This window comes from Apium graveolens, chromosome 3, assembly GCF_009905375.1.
Source record: "Apium graveolens cultivar Ventura chromosome 3, ASM990537v1, whole genome shotgun sequence".
NCBI lineage: Eukaryota > Viridiplantae > Streptophyta > Magnoliopsida > Apiales > Apiaceae > Apium > Apium graveolens.
Window position 1 is genome coordinate 151,434,882 of NC_133649.1, and position 21,564 is coordinate 151,456,445.

General features: G+C 36.8%; 1 protein-coding gene across 3 annotated transcripts; it reads right to left on the bottom strand.

Annotated features, from left to right (window-relative positions):
- Window positions 1-442: 442 nt before the first annotated feature.
- Window positions 443-17,494, bottom strand: LOC141712844 (callose synthase 5-like). Of its 3 annotated transcripts, none has more exons than XM_074515940.1 (43): window positions 17,281-17,494; window positions 16,731-16,949; window positions 16,120-16,220; window positions 15,658-15,770; window positions 15,444-15,540; window positions 15,243-15,353; window positions 15,022-15,150; window positions 14,827-14,919; window positions 14,491-14,582; window positions 14,232-14,358; window positions 13,971-14,108; window positions 13,816-13,892; window positions 13,637-13,715; window positions 13,438-13,563; window positions 13,222-13,336; window positions 12,347-12,684; window positions 11,574-11,626; window positions 11,429-11,489; window positions 11,259-11,340; window positions 11,085-11,134; window positions 10,842-10,928; window positions 8,859-8,951; window positions 8,644-8,739; window positions 8,475-8,558; window positions 8,234-8,394; window positions 7,654-7,777; window positions 7,460-7,554; window positions 7,229-7,346; window positions 6,979-7,130; window positions 6,611-6,720; window positions 6,371-6,493; window positions 6,235-6,303; window positions 5,348-5,534; window positions 5,139-5,250; window positions 4,931-5,050; window positions 4,740-4,855; window positions 4,559-4,642; window positions 4,036-4,148; window positions 3,670-3,899; window positions 2,208-3,005; window positions 1,639-1,689; window positions 1,351-1,536; window positions 443-1,014 (listed from the first exon to the last, which is right to left on the bottom strand). In XM_074515940.1, the coding sequence occupies exons 2-43, from the start codon at window positions 16,933-16,935 to the stop codon at window positions 784-786; spliced, it is 5,727 nt and encodes a 1,908-aa protein (XP_074372041.1). In that variant the 5' UTR covers window positions 16,936-16,949; window positions 17,281-17,494; the 3' UTR covers window positions 443-783. The 3 variants fall into 3 exon arrangements, with proteins under 3 accessions (XP_074372041.1, XP_074372043.1, XP_074372042.1); XM_074515942.1 differs by having other exon boundaries at window positions 8,475-8,555; window positions 8,641-8,739; XM_074515941.1 differs by having other exon boundaries at window positions 16,731-16,937; window positions 17,281-17,493.
- Between the last annotated feature and the right edge of the window lie 4,070 nt (window positions 17,495-21,564).

Genomic DNA, 21,564 nt, shown 5'->3' on the forward strand with positions numbered 1-21,564 from the left:
TAGGCTCAAGTTCGACTCGAAAACTCGAATTAATTCACTAAATACTAACAAAAAATTCGAAATATGACCGGTTCGACTCGAGTTCGGCTCGAGTTCGACTCGATAAAAATAAATAATATATAATAAATATTTATATAAAAATATATTTATAATAATAAAAAAAAATAATAGAGGCTCGATAAGGCTCGCAAATCTTACAAGCCAAATAATTTGAAGTTCGAGCTCGGCTCGGTTAAAAATTCGAAAAGTTCGAGCTCGAACTTGGCTTGATTATTTTCAAGCCGAATTCGAATTTTTTACAAGTTGAGCTCGAGTAACTCACGAACAGTTTGGCTCGTTCGTTTGTGACATAACTACTGCTATGCGCGAATGTAAGAAGTCTGGTGGTTAAAGCAAAGAGCAAAGATCCTAGTATTGATTTTTTTTTGAGAAAAATAGCAAATGTATATACGGATCAATAATGTTCCCTTTGGTTATCAGAATGATATGCATCCACTTTGGCACTTCCAGATATCTACTTGAATCTATAGACGGATTTCTTTAACAGGATTAATGTGTTGCAACACAGAACAAAGCATCATCAGGATAAGGTATGTAGTCTATGTACATACTCCAGCATATATTTAGGTCCTTGAGGTGTAATGACTTCAAGAGGCTTTTACTATATTCTCTGCTTTGATTTAGAATCTCAAAACAAATTCAGTTTGTACTGAAAAAAAATCTAAATCTTCTTTACGGCAAATTTACTTGTTCTTCTTTCCACCAGCAAAAACTGTGGCAAGCTCACTTGTTCTTCTTTCCACCAGCAAGAATTCGACGTATCTGAAGCCCTCTGCTGAAAGCTTGGTTGAAAAGAAGCCTGGTTTGGAACTCTGAGACAAAGGGGAACCAGGCTAGCAAGGCAACGGGAATAAATATCATGTGTCCCATGAGATACTCATATGCTCTTGCTAGAGCTTTCACAGATCCCCACATTCCCAACCATTTTACTTGTGGCTTACATGCTTGTGCAATCTGCATTTCAAAGTTACAACATTTAAGTCATAAAAATGAACTGATACAGTTACATGACCAAGACATATAATTGATAAAGAAAACCTCACTTGAAAACAAATTTAGTTTGATACCGGGCAAGTCAAACAGAACCCAGAGTGGAGGATCACATATACCAATAATTCTATGATTCGATCAGAATTGAGCATAATACAGATGCAGGGTAGAAGAGTTTTCAAGAAATAGCCATGTTAATTAGGTATTCCCATTACCCCTCCCCCCCAAAAAAATCCCTTCATTCCTATTAACAATGCAAACATCCCCGTAAATGTAAAACTCATATGTAAAAATGCGTACCAGAAGAAGAGCCCATCCTGTCGGCAAGAAGGCCAGTAGGCTGATAAAGATATCTCCAGTTGTAAGACCGAGAACTTTGAACAAGATAATAAGTGTGACTATAAATGTAACAGTGAGGAACAGCTTGAGAAGGCGGAACATCAATTGGAAATCTGCACCGAACTTCTTTCTACCAAGAGACACCAGCTGCAAATAGACAATGCATCATACAGTATACAATAATTATAGAATAATCATTTTAATTTATTTATGAGAATGTTATACATTGAGGTTAATTTTAGTACTGACCTTGAAGATGATCATGACAGTAATGATGACCAGCCAAGATAAAGCATAAACCTGTAGATAGTGATATTCAAGAAGGTGCCAACATAAAAAATTCATGATATTAGTATGACCACAAGTGCGTGTATACAATTTAGATTAAGTTATTGCATCATCAAGCTATTGGCGATAAAGTATATTTTATACTGAACACAAGATATGAAAATTTTGAAAGGACAAGTGATGCATAAATGGCTGGCACGCCAAGTGATATATAAAATTTGAAATTCTTGTTGTTACCACTCCATTCATCACATGAATAGAATCCTTCACCAGTTGGAGTCAAGTTGTTGAACGTCATTATTCAAAATTATATAAAACTATTATTTTAAGCTGACCAATTATTGTCACTTTAAAGAAAAAAGACAATGAATAACAAAAGTAACAAGGACTATGTCAGCTATTACTGATGATATCTTTATGATCCGGGGAGTAGGTTTTCAAGTATTTGTGGAATCCAGTATTTGGAATATCACACAGGAACAAATGATGGCAAAGAAAACAAGAAATAAATGCAGAGTGGAAGTACATACGATGATGCTTCTGTCGTTATTGGCCACATGTAGATGATAAACAATTCCATACTGGTAAATGAAGAAGCGGATAGAAAGAATAAATTCAGCCAATTGTCCAATCATTCCAGTACATTGCAGGTGCTCCTGTTCCTCTGCCCACCAGGATTCCCAACTTCTGACTGCTGGGATACCGATACCACCACGCTGACTAATCCACTTTGACCAATCATCATAGTCTTCTACTATCTTTGGCCACTCAAATCCCGAAGGATTAAAAAGAAAAGGAGCAAATAGAAAAGAAGCTACTAAAAACCATATTGAAAAGGTTAGAAATATGTAAGATGTGGATTCCTGAGTTGCTGAGCCATAGATTTGATAAACTATCAGCAAGATAAACATTTCAAACCCTTTTGTAAAATGGCTTCTTGAGTACATTCTGTAATTCTCAGCAAACTTCTCATGCCGCACAACAAATCCACGCCCAGTAGCTCTGTATGTCGCCCCACCATGCAAAATTGTGCGGCAAAAATAATGGGCCTTGGTCCCCAGCGAGAAAGTAAAGAATACAGGTGCCAACTGAAGATGCATTATAACAAGATCTTTTGCAGCAGTTATGAACCCTCTCTCTAGAGCAATCTCGGTAATCATGGGCAATGCCATCAATAAACCAAGTTGGACAACTGATTGTGAAGCCATGACAGCCGTCAGAGCATTATTTCCTTTAGACCTAGAAAACCTAACTATTGTCCTCTCCAGTCCACTCAACGACAAGTAAAGTCTTCCATAGAGGAATGCATAAACTGTAAGGATAACTATCTGCACCAAGGTAATTAGTAATAGTTTAGTCTGTGAAGTAAGATTTACAGAAGACACGTCCAACTAGACCAACAAATCATAATTTTGTTAAATGAATGTTATTATCCCCATAACTAATTCTCTATATGTAGACCCAAGCCAACTTCTAAATATTTTTACTGGATATTCTATTCAAACTTCCAATTTTAACAAGCAAGAGCAACACCTTGTACTGGGTACTGGGATAGAATACTGAATAAATAACTTATAAGTTGTACAACACACACAACTTGAAGTTATTCGCTATTGACAGAGACTCTCCTTCTGAGAACATGGAAATGACTGAGGTAGAGGACAATAGGAAAAGTTGATCTACAAAATAAGTAGTAAATCCAAATGTTACAATCCTGCAGCATATGAAAATTATAGGTACTTAAAATAGTATTTTCAGGGTTAACGATGATCCAAATCTATTAATTTCTATTCATCTGAATTGTAAGCAGCTAGTAGACCATTAATAGGTTCAATTTACTTTCACCATAGAAAAGGCACATTGACCTACATTTTTGTTTTTGTTTTTGTAATTATTTATGTCTTCTTTCTATTAAAGATAAATTATAAAAGAACACCTATGAAATAACCCCACTTTTCAGTAGTTGCAATCTTCAAGTTTTAATAAAATTACCACTGAATTGACGTAAAAACCAGTTGTTGTGAAAAAACATGATAGCATCCGGAAGAAGTCAAAACGATGGCCTAGTCTGTAGATGTCTCGGCTGAGTGTCTGCTCTCCATTACCACATGCAACTTTTGCTTCAAAAAGTGAAATTTGATTTAGCCCAACATCTCTTCCCTTGCCAACTTGGATATACTCATGATGAGTAATATTACCGCGTCTAAGTGTCGAGTTAAAACCTATATTAAGACCAATACTAGACATAAATAAAGCTCAATAGTTTACTGTGTATATAGGAGAATCAGGGAGGGGGGAGGGGGTAAAGAGGGGTAAACAGGGGTAAGTAGCTCGTTTTGATGCACTAATAAAGATTACCAGCAAAAATGTCCTCGCTTAGATTGATGCCCCTAGAAGCTTTACTAATCCCTCCACGTGTAATGTGAAAAATCCTGTCAAACACATCTGGATGCCCATAGTGGAACCGAACCCTAAATAAATAAAACCAACTTAGGCCACTGAGTAGAGATCGTATTGTTGTTCCAACCACGTTTAAACACTCTCTAAATTTGATAGTAGAAAAGAACTGATCACCAAGTGAAAGAAATACATTCTTCAATGATACCACAAAGGCAAGACACTGGCTATTGAAAGCTAAAAACTGATATAGAAGAACTGGGTGTTAACAAATAATAGGATGTCTAAGTGTTGAATTAATAAAGCTACCTTGGCTCTGAGTAAAAACTAGTAAACACCAATCAGAAAGCTACATTATTCTATACCAAACAAATAATAGTATCTGATTGCCTTTAAGATGTAGATAGATGCTGAATACATGCAGAAGAGTAGATGCGCTTACATGAATAAATCATACAAGATGAAGAAATTAGAAAGCACATACTTTAACGGTCTTGCAAGAACTCTTTGGCCAATAGTCACAAAACTTGTTTCTTGATTTGACATGAACCACGCCAAAGAAGAAACACTGCACACAGATTTAATATGAGTTAAAAGCACTGTGTTATAAATAACATATCAATCTGCTGAGTGCTGACCAATATTAAGTAGAGCCATTAGGCAACCTTCCAGTGAAGATATGCTCACGAACACCCAGTATAGATGGTGGACGCACCCCATGATCCTCATTAAATTCCTCAAGAAGGTTACGCATTTTAAAAGCTTCTTCCAAATAATTATCCTGCACAAATCATCAAAATATGAGAGTAGGTCGATAAAGTTTAAGTAACTACAGAAACGAATGCATACATATTACCTGATTCATATCTATGGTCTGAAGAGCTTCGCCTCGACTAAATATTATAGCATGATTTTGATTTTCAGGCTTGCCTTCTCCAATCTTTGCTGAGCCAGGCAATTTTATGCGATAGATTTCCTGAAAGGAAAAAATAGACGCAACTAGTAAAGACCGGAGACTAGATTGATACAGTGCTTCAGTTTACAGAAAACAAAGGCTTGTATACCTGGTCAAGGTTCTCAACTGCTTTGATCAATACAGAATAATATACCTTCTGTATATTTTCACCTTCTTTTTCTTCAACTTCATCAATATATGCAACGCGAAGGGATGGATTACTGAATAGAGAAACCAGATTTTAAACTCAGATGAATCCGGAAGTTTGAACTCACAATCAGGATTTGAGTTGTATTAGATAATAGATATATATCATACTTGACCATTAAATTCAAAATATCAGTTGCGTGACGATCTCCTTGCCGCTTTTGATTTCCATAGTTCTGGCAAGTAGCAACGTATGTGAACTTCATGTCAGCTACAGCTTCTAATTGAGCATACAAGGATCTCTGGTTTACGTCCTCCTCCAGTGCAACTGTGACAGCTTTGTATCCTTCCAACATTTCTTTTCCGTTGACATATAAATATTCAGGACTCAGAAAACAGTACAGTACTTCCACAGGCATAATCAAGGATATTCCGTAATACATTCGAAGTCTTCGAACCAGTAGACTTTAAGCACGCCTTACACAAATAATGCTTCTATTGAAACTAGCATACAAGATAATTCAACTCACATCCTTCATTATTCAAAGTTGTAAGTATACAAGACAGTTCATCTTACGTCCATCATTATCTAAAGTAGTATAGTAGTATATTAATCTACATACCGCAACATATAATGCTACTCTATGATCTGGTGATCTAATCTATATAGCGCAACATATAATGCTACTCTGTGATCTAGTGACCTATTTTGTGCGGCCAATAACTTAAACGAAGATATGCAACAGTGCTGAGATAAATATATTTATATATATCCAAGTTGCTAAAAAAACACTTGACTTTATTTAGGAAGGGATTGTACTTAGGTCAAACAAAACCCTCAACAACATTGATACCTTGTAACCTTACAAACATCAACCCCTAAACAAGGACACGGGCCTTCATGGCATTGGATCACATTTTACTTTTAAAGTGAAGCGTAACTACTCCTACTAGTAATCTAAAATGTAAATAACATGTTTTACAGGCATCCATTTCTTCAGGCCCCTTGTTGATTTTTTTTAATATGTTCAAATAATCAAGGAAATTGTTCACAGTACCGCTCTCCTTTGCCATGTCAAGGAAGGCCTGAAGCTTCAAAGCCCTTCGGTAATACATCATGCCTCTAACTGCAAAAATAGTAAAAATTGGTTACATAGAAATCACTCAGAAATGACGAGACGACACGTAACATACTTGTTCTACATAGTGTCTGGCCTCTCAAGGAAGCCCAATGACGAAGCTGCAAGATATTTTCTTCAGTATCCCAAAGTTCACATTCTTTACAGTTTAGACGCTCAATAAAGTTGTCCCATTCATCTAATAAAAGCAACATGATTCTTGTCAGACTCTCAAAGCATATCTACAAGTAGAACTGCATATATATATATATGCATATATATATAATACATTTAAAAACATAAAATAGATAAGAACCTGGATATATTTTTTGCAGGTAGTATATAATTGAAATACCATCTTCATTTTCCATCTCAAGGTCACTCTTCGAATAGACAGTCTCTTCACTGTAGTAGGGAGTCATGACACTGCAATGCCCAGAATATATAGTTATGCCAAGGAACTACATTTATAATATTATTATGGTACTTTGTAATTGCTAAGTGACTTATATTGATTATAGCTTTTGAAAACACATGCCAAGGATTTCTAGAATATATACCGTGAAAGCTTTTATGATCAAACATTGAGCTGATGTTCCATATACAACCTCATAAGGTCAATCCGACACTACATGACTTATGAAACATCCAATATTTCCCAATCATATAAATTAAGCTGTGCACCTGAATGAAAGCATTTTACGCACTCGAGGTGCGCATGGCATCTTCATGAACAATGAATTGGTGAAGAAAGTCAACCTTCGGCGAGCTTCAAGGTTTGTTGGCACATCAACAGCAGATTCTTTGACTGTCAAAAGGAGATATAGGCGCCTTATCTGTGAGAAGGAAAAGAATCATCAATCATTTAGAAATTGAACATTGAACATTGAACAGGCTATATGTAAATATATATGTACCATAAAGAAATTCCAACCTGTTCTTCCCACTGTGCTGTGACAACAGGAGGGAACACGATGTCATCTAGCCCATCTGTTTTATCAAAGAGTTGCCTTCCAGAATCCTTTTTACTACGCTTAAATTCTACCAGTTCACTGAAAAAATTAGATGTTCATAGCATATAGTCACGGTGTTTTATATAAGGAAAAAATGTAACTTTAATTTTAAAAAGTTCCATTAACACTAGCATCTCAGAGAATACACCGACCAGATCTCATTCACCATCATGTCACAGGTAACTACTTCAAACATGTCTTGCAGTAATAAAACAACAGTATCTCGCTGAAAAGGATCAGCATCTTTCTGCAACATGTACCAAAAGTTAAATTTGCAAAAAAATGATATTTATGTGTACAGGCCAAACAAAGAACATGCACAAGGACTGCTCCTGCATAGTCTCACCAAAATTTCCACAAGTTGCACAAACTTCTGGCAGAAAGTAGGTAAATGGCCCATCCTGAAGTTCGCTAGAAAAGTGTTCTTCGAAATGTTATTTTCAACTTCTCTAATGATGATGCTTATTAACCTGTTTCACACAACGACTGTTAAATTATAGTACTGACTCTATTGATGAGGATAATACAAAAGCTTGATCTAATAGCAAGAAGGAAAAGAAGAAAATAATTACATATGCACTTCAAGTTCTGCAAAATGGTCTATGTTAGCGAGCATAAATCACAAGGTATAAGCGAGAACAAAGTTTTTTGGTCAAGAATACTATTAACTGTTTCGATATATCACTGGATATATGGAAAAAAGTACAAAACATACATAGTTAAAGAGATGCATGCAAAAATGAATAAAAGTAAATCTCTCAAAGGAAAAAATTCCTTATTTATTATTATTATTATTGTGTTTTTTTTGGGGGGGGATGAAGAGACTGGGGCTATGACTGGCGCTTGAATCATTATTATCGTGTGATTCCAAAAAAGAGGTGTTTCCTCAGTCAAAATGCAATTTAAGACAATGAGCAACCGGATACCTTTTCTCAGTCTCTCCAACCACCAACACATTTAGTACAAGCTTCAAAGACTCATAGCATTCGATAACAGCACATTTCATATACTCATCTGCAGATATACGCTTCCAGAGGTCAGAGTCTTTGGATCGGACTTGAACTGCCATATCCAATGCAATTGGGATCTGAATACGATAGATTGTTAACTAGAGAAAAGTGAATCATGAAAGAGATGGAATAAAGAAAAACTTTGGTAGCTCTTTACCTTACTAGCAAGCAAAAATGGTGGCCACTGGATAAGTTCAAGGCTAGGATCTGAAGAATAAGGGACTAACATCAGGTCCATCTCCCTGAAATGAAGAAACAGGTCAACTTTAGTTTTAATTTGAGGTGAGAATGAAGGTTTTTTAAGAAAAAACGAATTTGGAAACTTTCCTGTCACTTATGAGATCTTCTTCGCGGAAGCAACGGATAACCTCATTCCATAACTGAGCAAATTTTGCAGCTTCGCTTTTTCCGTTTCTAGTAACCTATACATGTAAACAAATTTTCTAAAACTTCCTCCATGCTGCATGTTCTAATTCACTCTTAAACATGGATTGCATGATGATAAGCAACCTTGGAAAAATGCTTCTGAAATAGAATATACCATTTTCTTATTTGGATCAGAAGGAACCAAACACTTGTTGAATGCACCAGGTAATGATTGGAACCTGGACCTTAGCATGCCTAGAGTTCTTATCTGTAAAAGGAGAATCAGCAAATGGATAAACCAGTAAAAAATTAGGTAGAGGTACAACAAATTGCAAGACGTCCAAAATCTCACAATGAACTAATTATCAGATAGATATAAACCTTAAGATCTTGATTACTCAGTGTCATCAAAGAGTCAAAGCCGTATACCCAGTAAAACATACAAAAATTTGGAGTTACATTACTCCTGATTTAACCTCAGGCCATGATAGAGTATTACTTTATACAAGTTTCATTTGATTATATGACTAAGAAGCTGCGGATCAGATTATGAGGTAAAGACTCACCAAGCTACTAAAATGGATAAATTAGGTTCTTCTACAGAATCTAGCCTGGAGGGCCACTCAAAAGGTGCAGCATGTTTAAACTAATATGGGACAACCTCAGAACAAACCATCAATAACTAAAGTGTGTATTGCATTGCTTTTTATTGATGATTAACGAAGTTCAGCGAAGATTTTTTCATTAAGCATTGTAATCCTTTAATCTTTTCAACAAAACAAGATTATAAAGAGAGAGAAACAGAACAATCATGGAAATGAGGACTGTGTGACATAAAGAAGCACTCTCAAAAGTTTCCGGTCTCACTTACAAATAAAACAGTTTTTCTACTGAATAGATTGCCAACAGAAGTGTTGAAAAAGACTTTGTAATAATGGTATACCTTCAAACTAAATCTATTATATTTCAAAACATATGGATGTACATTGCTCACGAAAACATAGGCAAATTGGATAACAGGTCAAAATAAGGGATCTCCATACAGTATTGCTTAGCTTAGTCTCAAAAGCTTACAAGATCTACCTTTTCAAAGAAAGAAAATTTTTCTAGTACAGAAGTTTAATAATTTGAATCAGACAATTGGAGTTGCAAAGACGACAAGAGGCTTCAGGTACATCAAGTGAAATGAAGATATTGAAATGGAAACCATGAAATATTTCTGGGCATTATCTGATAGAAAAGAATAGTGCAATTTACTTTAGAATAGAGCCTATGCCTCTCATTAACTTCAAACCTAAACTTGGAGAGCATGAATGGTTGACCTCTAGGAACTCATCTTTGGCACTAAATTGATCATAGTGTTATATTAAATTGTGATAATATTGGGGGTCCCCTGGACTCTAACTGCAGACCTCTAAGTTTTGGTACCATGTAAATCTTATGGATACTGATGATATGAGAGAGAAAAAAGAACTTGTTTGTGTGTGGTTGTGTTTTTTCTCTAATACATCACTTACTCTACTAGAGGAACCTTATAAGAGGTGTATGTCAAAAACTAAAAATTAGTTTCAGTTACACCCAAGCTACATGAATAAAGACTTTGAACTACTCACTCTGTTTCAAATTAACTGTCCTCTTTTTAAAAAATTACGCATATTAAGAAACTCTAACATTGATAATAAAATTATATTAGTATTAGTATTTATTGCATTAACTACATTAAATACATAATTGCTTATGGCATATAGTTAGCTTTGGAAATACAAACTAGTGATACAATAAGTGTATATGGTGTAACTGTAAACTACATCTTGGAAATATAAACTAAACTATATGTTTTAAATAGTGACATCGAAATGGCAAGTGGACAACTATTTTGAAACAAAATTGTCATCACAAGAGGACAGTTATTTTGAAACGAAGGGAGTAATAAATTAAGCATAACCGTTTAACTACGATCCTCAATTCTTGAATGATATTTCCTAGAACTTATTACCTTTTATGCAAGAAGTAAATTTCCATGTAGTCATATATACACAGAATGTATTCCTTCACTGAAATTAAATGTGCAAGCCAATGTCACAGAATATTATATATTGACTGATGGAAGTTAGGAAAAAAACAGCCTAACCAAGAGGGAAAAGTGTATTAATGTTACCTCTCCTAGCCGATCAAAGGCCCCAATAACTCCACCTAACAGGGTTGAAAATATCGCATACCAAATTTGCGTATCCATGAAATATACCTGGAAAAAGAATATTCAATTGGGATTGATGCATCGTCACACAAAGAAAGGCCCGGTGCCTTTTTCCAGACAATAAAGGTAATATAGCTTTAAACAAATTAATGGTTTTAATGTAAACAATTAAAGAGATATTTAGATAGTATAAATACCACTTACCAGAAGTACCGGTAACCAGAGTGAAATGACAGCTCCATGGTGACTTCTAACTGCATTGACATGCAAAATTATTTTATGAACCCTTCAGATTAAAATAGAATTGCAGTAAATTTAACACGAGATTCTAACTTGATCAGAATAGCATGGAAGAGACAACTAGAGCTAAAGATATGCCTTTTGGGAAGAACTCATGCCACGCATAATGAACATGTTTGATATTCATTATATCTTTAGTTGGTCTGACAAGAGGCTTTATCTGCAAAAAAGGACACAATGCATTAAAAGATTATGTAAATTATTCATCTTATGTTACTTTTACTTAAAGGCTAGAATGCGGCACATACCTGGACAAAAAAGCTAAATGTGAATTTGCAACACACAAGTAGTATCCAGAACAGAGTATACCTGAAAATTTAAAAGAGATACATAAACATTGATAGTCAAAAAGCAAACCTAATAGTAAACAACATATGAAGCTCATATTCTCACTTTACAAGTCCAAATTGACTTTCATGCATTCCTCTTCCAACATACACTCTCGGCTGCAAAACGAACAATTTACAGGAAATGAGCCATATTCACAATGAGGATATGTTTGCATGTCACACAACACACACACACATATATTTATATATATATAGAGAGAGAACATAATATCTTTGACAATCTCTAGCTTCGATAATAATAATTTGCAATGACAAATTTGATGACCTAGAAGCTGATATGTTATGTGTTTGGCTTTGTTTAATTTTATAATATATTTTGTCTTTGAAGTGTAAAAACCTTAGAAATAGAGCATGACTTAATTTGGAGGGGATTAGTGAGTACTAAACATGTCATTGGCAGAAATCAGTCCCATTTTGTGAGCAAAATACATAAGCCAAGTCATGAGAGTTTGTTCAGCTGAGTGCATGACCAAGTGTTTGTATTTAGTTATATACCCATGCATCTAATATTTACATATCAGGAACCATTTCAACTCACTAACCATGCCAAAAAAATAATATTTTCTTTGATAAATACATATACAAGCATGCAGACTTACCAATCTACTACATGCAATTGGTACTATCAGATCATGCTTTTCTGCTATATTTTAACAAACCAACTTTTTGATGAGTTATACTCAATTGTTTGAAACAAAGAAAGAGATTCACTTGGTAAGGGTTTTTTTTTGCTAAGTCACTTAGTAAGAGTTTATCAGAAGTTTGAGTTAAAAAATATTGCTGAACTTACTAAGTAGAGAATTAAGAGGGTAATACCTGTGACCACCATAGAAGAAGCCTTATGATTAGGTAGTCCGAATTCTCAATCGACCTTAAGAGGATAGGAAACATAAACAGAACTGCCGCTAGTACATTTGGGAGTAGATATAAACCCACAGCCAAGAGATATAATGGAGGGATTCCATTTACTTGATTTAGGACGGACAAAACATTTTTGATGGTGTTCAAGTCTACCGAGTTGTTTTGGTGCAGATAACAAACGGGGAGAATAAGGGACCATGCAAGGCTAACAACAATCTTGAGTATGTTTCTCATGACATCGGAGAAAGTCCATCTAAGAAATGCCGGGAAGTTCAGAAAGAGATCCAGCAGACCTTATAAACAGACACAGACATCACAAAAGTATCCAAGATATTAGTACAAGTCTCCAGATATAAACACCAATTGTAAAAAAAATACATGAAAAATTTTCATGTCTCTGGACAAACATTGAACAGTTGACAAAAAACTACATTAAATCTTTTAAATAGACAGTAGTAAGTGATGTATTATTGTGCAAGTTTTCTGTCTCCAAACACGTCCTGCAAAGAGTAGGTTATATTTATATAAAAAATATGGGAAAAATATGCCAAAGGTGATTGGCGACTTCTTTTGAAAATCTCAGTATTAAGTTTGAGCTAGCATCTTAGATTCCTTTGATGACTTTGGAAATCCAAAACTAAAAAACAGAATTTCTAGTTTTATATCAAACTGTGAAAAGAATGGTCCCGGTGTTGCAGACTAATTAATAATGTCATATTCCATATGCTGCTAAGAATCGTCTGACTTACTATAGAACCTAATGGGTCATCGACTCGACTTATAATACACCTAAACGTATGATGGATTCATATGTAAGTAAAAGTTCATACTTTGTAGGAAGCGAAGAAAAGCAGCAGTGATGAATATGCTGGACAGCCTATATAAGACATCCTTTTGAAATACATCCAGTAAAGAAATTTCACTCCACGCGATGATAAACATAGCCTGCAGTCAGAAATCGTTCTCAACTAGTTGTTTCTAATATACGGGAGGCCTATCCGTTTATGGGCAAAGACAATATTAGGTCGTCAGTTGTTAATACATACCTGTAGTACCAATATAAAGAAAGTCCACAACCGATCAAAACTTCGAAAAATATGCCATGATGAACGGGTTTCAGTAAAGTACAGTTTTCCAGGGTTTCTTGGAGCTGTACATAATCCTTGTTTTCCCTGGCATAGAAATTTATGAAAGAAATAATAGAAGCTCATATGAAAACTATTTTTTTAATTGAATGAAAAGTACCTGTGTCATTCCACTTGTTGACTTGAAAAAATCACAATCATCATGCATAGGCCAACCTATAGAGAAACAAGCAGACGACCTAGCAACAATGCAAATATCAATGCCCAAAACAGAAAGGATCTAAAGCACCGTTTAAAATAGATATGATGCTTGTGGTGCATTAAAATATACGTACATACCAAAAATATTCGTTTAGATCATCATAGTTGCACCAAGCTGAGTGAGGGGCTTTTCCATTTCTGCTCTTTTTAGCTTCCTAAAATATTGTCAACATCACTTTAGAGTCCAAAAACCCAAATCCTAAATATAAGTTCATGTTTGCACTAGAAAGTACCTTCTCAATTACTCGATAAATGGGTGTAATGACCTTGCGCAAGAAAGACTCATCGTCTCCCCCGTAAGAGGGTTTGATATTCTCTCCAGTGATGATGCTGACATTTCCAGCCAATAGACCGTGGAGTTCATATGCCATCTGAATGTAAATGATATTACCAAATTTTTTTGTGTAATATAGTATGTGCATACAGTTTGGAGAACAGAAGATGATAAAGAGGATAACAGCATCCAGATATAAAAAAATGATAAAAATACTCACATTATGAAAAATATAGCATAAACACTCCGGCATAAAGCGCACATTAGCTGCTTCACCCCAGATAAGAAAATAAAGTCCCATGTAAAGTATCTTTCTTTGTTGAACTTCTTGTTTCCCTTGAGGCAGACTGGAAACAACAAGAATCAAATTTATATCATCATAAGCTCCAAATTATGAAGATGAAGCTATAATTATAACAAGAGAAACTAAACAAGAAAACGTTCCACAACAAAACAGATACAAACAAATTGGAACTCACCGTAAACTATGTTTTCTCCCCATGTATTTGCACCATGTCTTATAGTTTTTGAAAAGCTTGTTTGTGACAGCATTTACAGCTCTGTCATCAAGCTGTAGTGAAGTAGATTATTGATTTAATTTACTTCCCCATGTAATAAACCAAAAAGATGTGTATAATATTTAGGCAGTGATGGTCGATAGAAGATGACAGTCACCGCACAAAGAATCAGTAAAGGAAAAACATTCTAAATCTAAAATCTAAAAATAAACTAAAACAACAAGGTGTATCATTCACAGAATGCACTTAGCAAACTGGATGCTTATATATGATGAGGCATGCAAAAGTTAGACGTGCCTTGGTAGTTGGTTCGGGCTTTGGAACAAGCTTAATATGAACATTTGAAAGAAGCAAGATCAAATTCTCTCGCTGGTTCCTGACATTGTCTCTCTGCAGATAACAATATATACAGAAGGTAGATCATTATTACACAAAAGTCATAGAGAAAGTGTATGCACTTGCTTATCCTCATCTAGGAATCAGAAAATTTGCCTGAAATCCAAACGTGACTCTTAGCCAGTCAAGAACATCTAGTTGTCCTGATTTACTCCTGTACTGATCAGATTGGGGTGGCCAATTCAAGCCGCTCGTGTTTCGAAGTGCATCCACAGCTGCTACAACCTGGTACACTAAGCTAGTTAGAAACCTAATCGCATCCCAAGACCATACCAGGTTTGCATTCACGAATGTCGGTATGTGTGTGCTCGTGGTACCTCTTTCAACTGCATGATGACCTGTGATTCCCCAGAGGAATCCAGTGGGAGAATGTTATATGGAGCATAAAATTTTTTCTTTGCTTGTACATCTTTTGCTGCAGCAATAATCTGTTCATCAGGGTGACTATATCTGTTAGCTCCAAATGCATTACACACATTTAAACAGTTGGATGTGAATCACCAGATCATGTAGATAACCTCAGGAGCAACTTCTTCCACTTCCTCAGAGATATTAACAGCGCAAAGGACTTCAAACAATACATTAGCAGTCTGGTAAGCTTTTCCCAGTTGGGCTCTGATGCATATAAGTTTATATATGTTTAATCAGTAGGCTATCACTGGCTTGGTCATAAATGCAACAGATAGAGGAGGAATAGAGAATAAGGACTAAAGACAGATTGAGAGGACATGCCTGTCTGCTTGATCTCCCTTGTCCAAAACTCTAGTGTAGTGCTCATAATAAAAGGCACCAATTTCCTTGGCATCAGATTCTTTTACCCTGGAGGCAAGACTTGTAACTTCGTCCTAAATTAAAAAAATGTAATAGATGAAAATATGAAATTCGGCATTGGAATATGACCCTGTTTATATGTTAAATAAAACCTCAAGATTTGACCATACTCTGCTGCTATTTCATGTGTGCATAAGATGATATATTATAGATTATAATATTAGAGTATAGTAGTACAACATAAAATAATAGGTAAATCTTTCAGCTACACGCTTTATTTTCAACATGTTAATATGCTAATTATAGCCAATAATTAGAAATTGAGATGTTTGAGGATATGAGAACAAAAACTCAGTAATAATTTAATTATCTTCAAATATAAACAGAAATAATCTTGAACTGCATATAAAAAATAGTAGTTACTCGGTTCAGTCGCTGTAGAAGGCTTGTTTTGAACTGCATCACCCCTCTTCCATTAGAGTTTGGATCCGTTCTGTCCGTTTTATCAAGCGCATAAGCTCGACCTTAATTTCAAGATGCAAAAGAAAATGGTAAACCAGTGATAATTGAGTAAAATAGTAGCAAGTGACTTTCAGTAATTTGGTTATGTATTACAAACAGCAGTTTACGTTATCATCAATACACATTCCTCTAGATAAATTATCCTCTAAAAGTTTACGTAATCATCAATACACATTCCTCTAGATAAATTATCCTCTAAATGCATTGTTTCTTCTGAAGCGAGTGTATAATAATATACAAGTACTCGTTTAGTTACTTTTTCTCTCTCCATGCATCTCATAAGACAAAAGTATAAATCAAACACCTTAATATATCAACTTGTGAAATTTTCTAGTTGACAAAACACTAAAGCATCAAGTAATCGTTAAATGCAACTTCCTAATATTACCAAATTGTTGCATAAAACTTGTAATGTACATATAGTGTGATATAAAGAGAATAAGCAAAAATGAAATAATTAGGAATGTGTTAATTGTATGTTGCATAAACAAAGCAGTTACGTAAATGCTTACAGAGATAAGCAACACGAGGATGCGAGGTTTCGATCTCTGCAGCAACACGAAGAATTGGAGCGATAGACGACTGAAGAGAGGCAGGGACGACTTCATTATCAAAAACCTCAACCTGATAATTTGTCAAGGCAGAGCTGCGTGACGATCGCCGCAGATGACTTGCTTGACTCGCCGACGGCATCTGCTCTTGGAACGACGATCTCATTGCTGCTTAAAACACTAATTGCTAACAGTTACTTACACAAAATTATATGTATATAACAAATTGCTAAGTACATATACCTAAATCGCAATTGCATAACAACTACTTTAATTGCTAAAATTAACAACACACTCACGCTTTTATTTACATCATTGTTCTCAAGCATATAATCTCTCTCTCTCTCTCTGTCGCTCTCTCTCTCTCTCTCTCTCTCTCTCTCTCTTTCTCTCTCTCTCCTCCCTTTTTCTCTCTCTCACACACACATATAATCACTCAAAACACACACATACACACAGTACATCTATGTATAAGCACAAGCATATACATGTATTAAGAAGTGAAGCTCACCGAGTTCATACGAGTGGCGCGATCGACGAACAGAACGAGGCTAATTGTGAAATTTCTAGAGAGAGAAAGCAAGAGAAAGGAAGTGGAAAATTCTAGAGAGAGGGGAAGAACAAATAAAGAGATGGAGGTAACGTTAAATGTATATAGTATATACGTACAGAGTATGTATGTATATATGTACAACAAACACACACCGCCACCCTCAGCTGAATTGAGAGATTCAGTAACAGAATGAAGAAATAAGCCAGTCTACTGGGCGGGAAAACTAAAAAAAAAAAACTTGCGTAGCCATTACTTGTACAGCTGGCAGGTGTAAAATGACTATAAAAGACAAAAATGAGCAGTAAGACCAGAACACGAAAACAATACGAAAATAATGGATTTGATTGGACATTTTTATTATACGAGCACGAACACGAAAGTACACGAAAAAATACACGGATGAATTTAGTGTCGGTTTTAGATTTATACTTGGGTACACGACACGAAACGAAAGTATAGGAAATAAATAAATATTTAAATAAATTTATCAAAATCATATTGATAGGATAAATAAATCTTGATTGTGTAATTAAATATTACAGTAATTATACATGATTTGGGCTCCTAGGTCCAATAAGAAGATGTATGACATTCAGACAAAAAAGATTAACACATTGATCAGGCCTGATGGACCAGATCAGGCCTGATGGGACAAAGAAGGCCCAAAAACCCTGAACATTAATTAATTTCGTAATTAATTAATAAGGGATAAATCAACTATTGAAAAGAGTCCCAATGAGTACATAAATCCTTGCAGATTAGCCTCTAAGGGACCTAGAAGGATAAAAAATCAGTTTCCTACTATTTAGTACTCCAAAGTCCACTCTAAATCAGAGACTTGATTACCAAGTCTCCTATACCAAGTCCAATTCTAGGACCACCAGCATCTTTATAAGGGGTCTCACCCCACAAATCAGAACTACGTTTTTTGGTTTGATTATCTAATTCACAGAGATACGTAGGCATCTCGTAAAGGCAGAGTTAAGCTACGAAACACGAGAGCAGCCATTAAAGGTCTTGAGCTCCCGAACCTTAGCAATAAATACAGCAAATAATAACCTTAATTTTTTATCCATAACATTTGGCGCCGTATGTGGGAAAGCACAACAATAACCATGGCGAAAACACGAAGAACAGTTAGAGCCCTTGAAGGAGGAACACCAACGGGGACAACCCAAGTGATTTCTTCAACTGTGGAGGTACCTCCTCATTCAACCTATGCAATCACGCAAGGAGAAGCCCAGATAGGGGCAACTGAACCTCGGCCACAAGGGACGATTCCCTCGGCTACTCAAGGTACGAATCCCCAAGTTCAACAAGTACATGCACCTGTGAATTCTCGACCCATTGGGTACGAATATTCAACTATTGTTACTACTAACCCCCCTTATGGGATGCCCCTTTACCCCGAGGTTGGAGGAAGTGGACACGCTGGGCGGAGTGAAGCACGAGGGCGATCGCCCCCATACATACGAGGTTTGGCTCCTATCCCTGAGGATCAAGAATTTTCTGGTCCTTACACTGAGAGAGACTTCGAATCTTCGGATGATGAAGTAGCCCCAAGAAGGAGACGTGCTGGCAAAGAGCTGATGGCTGATAGTAGCCAACGTCCTCAAAGCACCCAAGGGACGAATCCCCAAGAAGTGCAGGAAAGGATCAGGGCTCACGAGGCTGAGATTCATAGGCTGAGGCGCGACTTGGAGGCGCACCAGACCACCAGACCCCTAGTACCTCCTAGGGGGAGAAATCCTCCTCCTATCATAGACCTGGATGGTCCAGTGCAGAGAAGGGCTGTTGTCCCAAGGGTGATCCAAGCAATCTTCTTCCCATTGGAGATCCTGATGATCCTACTCCGCCCTTCACTGAAGATATAATGAATGCCCATATCTCAAGGAAGTTCAAGATGCCAACTATAAAAGCTTATGACGGCACGGGAGATCCCGCTAATCATGTTAGGACATTCTCTAATGCACTGCTGTTGCAGCCCGTGAATGATGTTATTAAGTGCCGAACCTTCCCTCAAACCCTATCGGGTATGGCTCAAAGGTGGATTAGTCGTTTGCCCCCAAACTCTATTGGGTCGTTCAGAGAATTAAGTCAGGCTTTTATTAAGCAATTCATCAGCGGGAGAGTACATGAGAAAAGTTCAGCATCTCTTATGAGCATTGTGCAGGGAACAAAGGAATCCTTGAGAGACTGCCTAAATCGTTTCACAAAGGAGGCTTTAAAAGTCCCAGACCTTGATGATAAGGTAGCCATGATAGCACTGCGACAAGGAACCATGGATGAGTTTTTCAAGATGTCCTTGGCCAAACGCCCCCCTGAAAGAATGTTGCAGCTCCAGGATAGGGCAGGGAAGTACATAAAGGTGGAAGAGAGCATGAGGAAGACCGTAATGAGTAATGAGCCCACTGGAGGCAAGAAGCGGAAAACTGACCTGGAATATATCGCTAAGGACAAGTATCCTAGAACTGAACAAAACCCTAATTCAACCCCCAAGAAGGGAGGACCTGGGCAAAAGTTCACCGAATACGCTAAGCTGAATGTTTCTAGAAGCCAGATCTTGATGGAAATTGAGAAAGATAGAGATATTCGTTGGCCCAAGCCCTTGAAGGCTGATCCTGCAAAGCTAGATAAAAGCAAGTATTACAGATTTCACAAAGATTTTGGTCATGACACCGATGAGTGTAGATAGCTGAAAGATGAAATTGAGTTCCTCATTCGAAAAGGAAGATTGAACAAATACACTGGAGAAGGAGGGGATAGAAGCAACAACGTGTAGGAGAAACTTTGATGACCGAAGGAGAGATCAAGAAGATCAGGGGCGCAATCCCCAACCTAGGGGACCGGTGATAAATACATAAAAATTGAGTTACGGTTCACCTCTGTGGCTCACCCGCAAGCCAATGGGCAAGCGGAAGTGGCGAATCGAATAATCCTGGATGGACTGAAGAAGAGGATTGAGAAGTCAAGGAATAACTGGGTGGATGAAATACTCCCAATACTATGGGCCTATAGGACTACCTGTAGAGTCACGACTGGAGCAACTCCCTTCATGTTAGCATATGGGGCAGAAGCAGTTGTTCCCGTGGAGATATCACATTCCTCCCCCATGATTCAAGCTTTCAATACTGAGGAAAATGAAGAAGGGCAAATGTTAGCCCTGGATCTAATTGATGAAGTACGAGATGAGGCACATGCGAAAATAGTGGAATATCTTAAAAAAGCTTCGTTCTACTACAACCTAAGGGTTAAAGAAAGGTTCTTCAAACAAGGTGACTTAGTCTTGAGGAAAGTGGAAGCTTCTGGCATATGGAAGAGAGGTAAACTTGCCCCAAATTGGGAAGGGCCGTAAAAAGTCAAGAGCGTTCAGGGTAGAGGAACCTACAAGCTGGATGGTTTTGAAGTCCCGAGAACTTGGCATGCCCAAAACCTGAAGGTTTACTATGTGTAGAATAGTTAAAGTACGATTCTCACTTGTCAGTGTGACAAGTAGGTTTAAAAGCACCTTGAAGCTTTGCTTGCTTAGGATTTTTCTATATAGAAGATATGTTTAGATTTTATCAAGGGTTGAACCGATTTCATGTAAGGTATCAAGAATACCAAGTTATAATATAAAGCCTTCGACTTAATCTTAGCTTATTAGATTGATGCATTGTGAAGGATAAAACCAAGTTATAAACTTGAGTTTGAAAAATCGAAAGAAAAAAATACGACGATACTTGGGCAAAATGCCACTGAAAATAATAAAAGTCAATTACAAAGTTCAATATTGTCTAAGAAAGAAGAAATACATAAAAACTTAGGCCTTGGAAAGCTGGGATTCTTCGAAACCACTATCCGAAGTCTCCTAAGATGTCTCTTCAGTCGGTCCCTCGGAAGTCCCCTCGGAAGTCTCCGCAGAGGTTCCCTCGGAACTATCGTCGGGCTCTTTGGATGCTGCAGGAGACGTTGGTTTAGGAGATGCTGGCTTTGGAGGCTCTTCTACCCTGGCCTTCTTTATAACGGGCTCAGGCTCCTCCTCAGAAGAAGATTCCTCCTCTTCAGAGCTGGATTCGAGCTCCTTCCTCTTTTGACCTTGGCCTTGACTCCCCGATGGGCCGTCCTTGATCAAATCGGCGAGCTTATCTGCAACGCCCCCAAGTGCTGGAACTCGCACAGGACAAGGGAAGGAAGACTGTTCAAGGACTTCTGGAAACTCGTCCTGAATAGCCTCCATAGCGGCGTCCCAGCCTTCCTTGT

What these genes read in the sequence shown, in the direction of transcription:
- LOC141712844 (XM_074515940.1), bottom strand. Translation starts at nt 16,935, where the DNA reads ATGAGATCGTCGTTCCAAGAGCAGATGCCGTCGGCGAGTCAAGCAAGT. An exon ending in CAACAAGTGGAATGACACAG is followed by an intron (nt 13,564 to 13,636) that starts GTACTTTTCATT and finishes TTTCTATGCCAG; the next exon opens with GGAAAACAAGGATTATGTAC. An exon ending in CTGTCATGATCATCTTCAAG is followed by an intron (nt 1,537 to 1,638) that starts GTCAGTACTAAA and finishes GTCTATTTGCAG; the next exon opens with CTGGTGTCTCTTGGTAGAAA.